General features: G+C 43.5%; 1 protein-coding gene across 2 annotated transcripts in view; it reads right to left on the bottom strand.

The window, feature by feature from the left end:
• Positions 1-1,990, bottom strand: part of C8H16orf70 (chromosome 8 C16orf70 homolog) — a 26,278-nt gene that overhangs the window by 16,055 nt on the left and 8,233 nt on the right. For both annotated transcript variants that reach the window (XM_029480632.1, XM_021170375.2), the window contains exon 3: positions 1,597-1,680. In XM_029480632.1, coding sequence (XP_029336492.1) covers positions 1,597-1,680 — 84 coding nt within the window. The remainder of the gene's footprint in view (positions 1-1,596; positions 1,681-1,990) is intronic.

The following is a 1,990-nucleotide window of genomic DNA, read 5'->3' as shown; positions in this document are numbered from 1 at the left end:
AACCCTGTCTCGAAAAAACAAAACAAAACAAAACAAAAAAAAAGAGAACATTAACACTGGGAGGGGTAAGATGGCTCATAGGGTAAAAGCCTTTGCCATAAAGCCTAAGGACCTGAATCCAACTTACAGGATCTGCATGTGAGAGAACTGACCTCTCTCTACATGTAGATTGTGGCACATATACTTGTATGTGTGCCTCCCTCTCTTTAAATAAGAAAACATGACACTGAATCAAGTTAGAAGCCTCACCGTATTATGATCCCTCCTGCTAGAAAGAACTGCTCTGTCTGCTGAGCCTTTATAGTACCTGAAAGAATCCTTTTTTTCCCAGCCTGTATGAGCTGGTCATACACTGCATTAAGATAGATGGCTCAGTGGTTAAGATGTCTGAGCTCAATTCCCAACAACCACATGGTGGCTCACTACCATCTGTAATGGGAATCCAATGCCGTCTTCTGGTATGTCTGAAGACAGTGACAGTGTACCCACATACATGAAATAAATAAATCTAAAAAAAAAAAAAAACAAAGACACTTAGTGGGCAATGACTTACTCTGTGCAGGGAAGGTAAGTCTACCTCATATGAAACTACTTCAGGGCAGTAAGAGAGGCCATGCAAAGGAACAGGGTAGTTCAGAAGGTGGCCAGGATCCTCTTCAGAATACCTGGGCATGGTAGTACAGCATGCCAAATCGACTGCCATTTCACTGATGTCAGGACCTTATGCTGACAAGACTGTCTGCTTTCAGCCAGAAGCCCTGCTTGTAGAAGATCTGGCATTCTTTATCTGGCAATTACAACTATGGCTGGCCAATGACCTCCCAGAAGGAACTCCTCCAAGAAAATCCTCTCCATGTCCTATTTTTTCTTCTCAGTAGCTTGTGATTAGATGACAGGAGCAACAAGCATGTCAGCATTTGGAAGGACTACTTCATAACCTAAGCAGGAAAACAGTATTGGTGTTCCATTTAACCCCATGACTCTGAGGCATGAGTCTGTCACATGACTAACATGTGCAGTCCAGGCGTTTGAAACAGAGTGTATTAAAAACATCCTGGACTGAACAGGTGCTGGCAAACTGCATGCCAATGCCAATTAAGATACCCTACACATCAACAAGCAGTTCATGTTTCCACAGTGAGGCTAAAGAATCAATTCATTCCTGGTAGTATTAACAACAAACCCTAAGTCCCAGAAGACATTTTCATTTTTCAATCTTCAGGTCATACTGTCTGGCATAAAAATGAAGAAAGACAAGGTTCATAAGCCCGACTAAAGTCATTTGATCCTGCCCTATAGTTAGGCTCCATTCTCAGCATCCTTTAAACAAGACTTGGGGTTACTGCTCCCCCGAATCTATAACACTCTCTTCTTAGCCCCGAGCAAAGGGCCACCAAAGCTCTCTTTCACCATCCCAGCTCAGAGCACTGTTCTACCCACCTTCAGAAAAACGGGTATAGCTTTAGTTCTCTACTGAACCAATCAAGTCTACACCCACTTATAAGTTTCCAAAACACCTCACAATAGCACATGTTAATCAGCTCCAGACAGACTGGACTAACCAGATATGAAACTATAGTTGTCATTTATGGTTACCTTAAGTCTCTGATTGAAAGCATCAAACAGTAGTGTGATCCCGTCCTGAGTCAGGTTAAGGATGAGGTCATGGCTTAGAGGAGACTACAAAACAAAAATAAAACACACTTTGAACAACTGATTTATTTACCAGCAGCTACAGCCTTACAACAAAGCAGCAACACACAGGGAATATGTAAGGCAGTCCTTTCCCCCAACTAACGAAGTTTGGAAGCTTAAAAACAAAACTGGTGGATGAATGCCATGTCTCTCGCTTCTGGCCCGCAGCTCCTGCTTTATAATATTGGCTGAAAAGACCCTTTCCCTGCCGGGCGTGGTGGCTCACGCCTTTAATCCCAGCACTCGGGAGGCAGAGGCAGGCGGATTTCTGAGTTCGAGGCCAGCCTGGTCTACA

The sequence above is a fragment of the Mus caroli genome, chromosome 8 (genome assembly GCF_900094665.2).
Source record: "Mus caroli chromosome 8, CAROLI_EIJ_v1.1, whole genome shotgun sequence".
Lineage (NCBI taxonomy): Eukaryota > Metazoa > Chordata > Mammalia > Rodentia > Muridae > Mus > Mus caroli.
The sequence above is the reverse complement of the archived record's forward strand: the minus strand, read 5'-3'. Positions and strand labels throughout refer to the sequence as shown.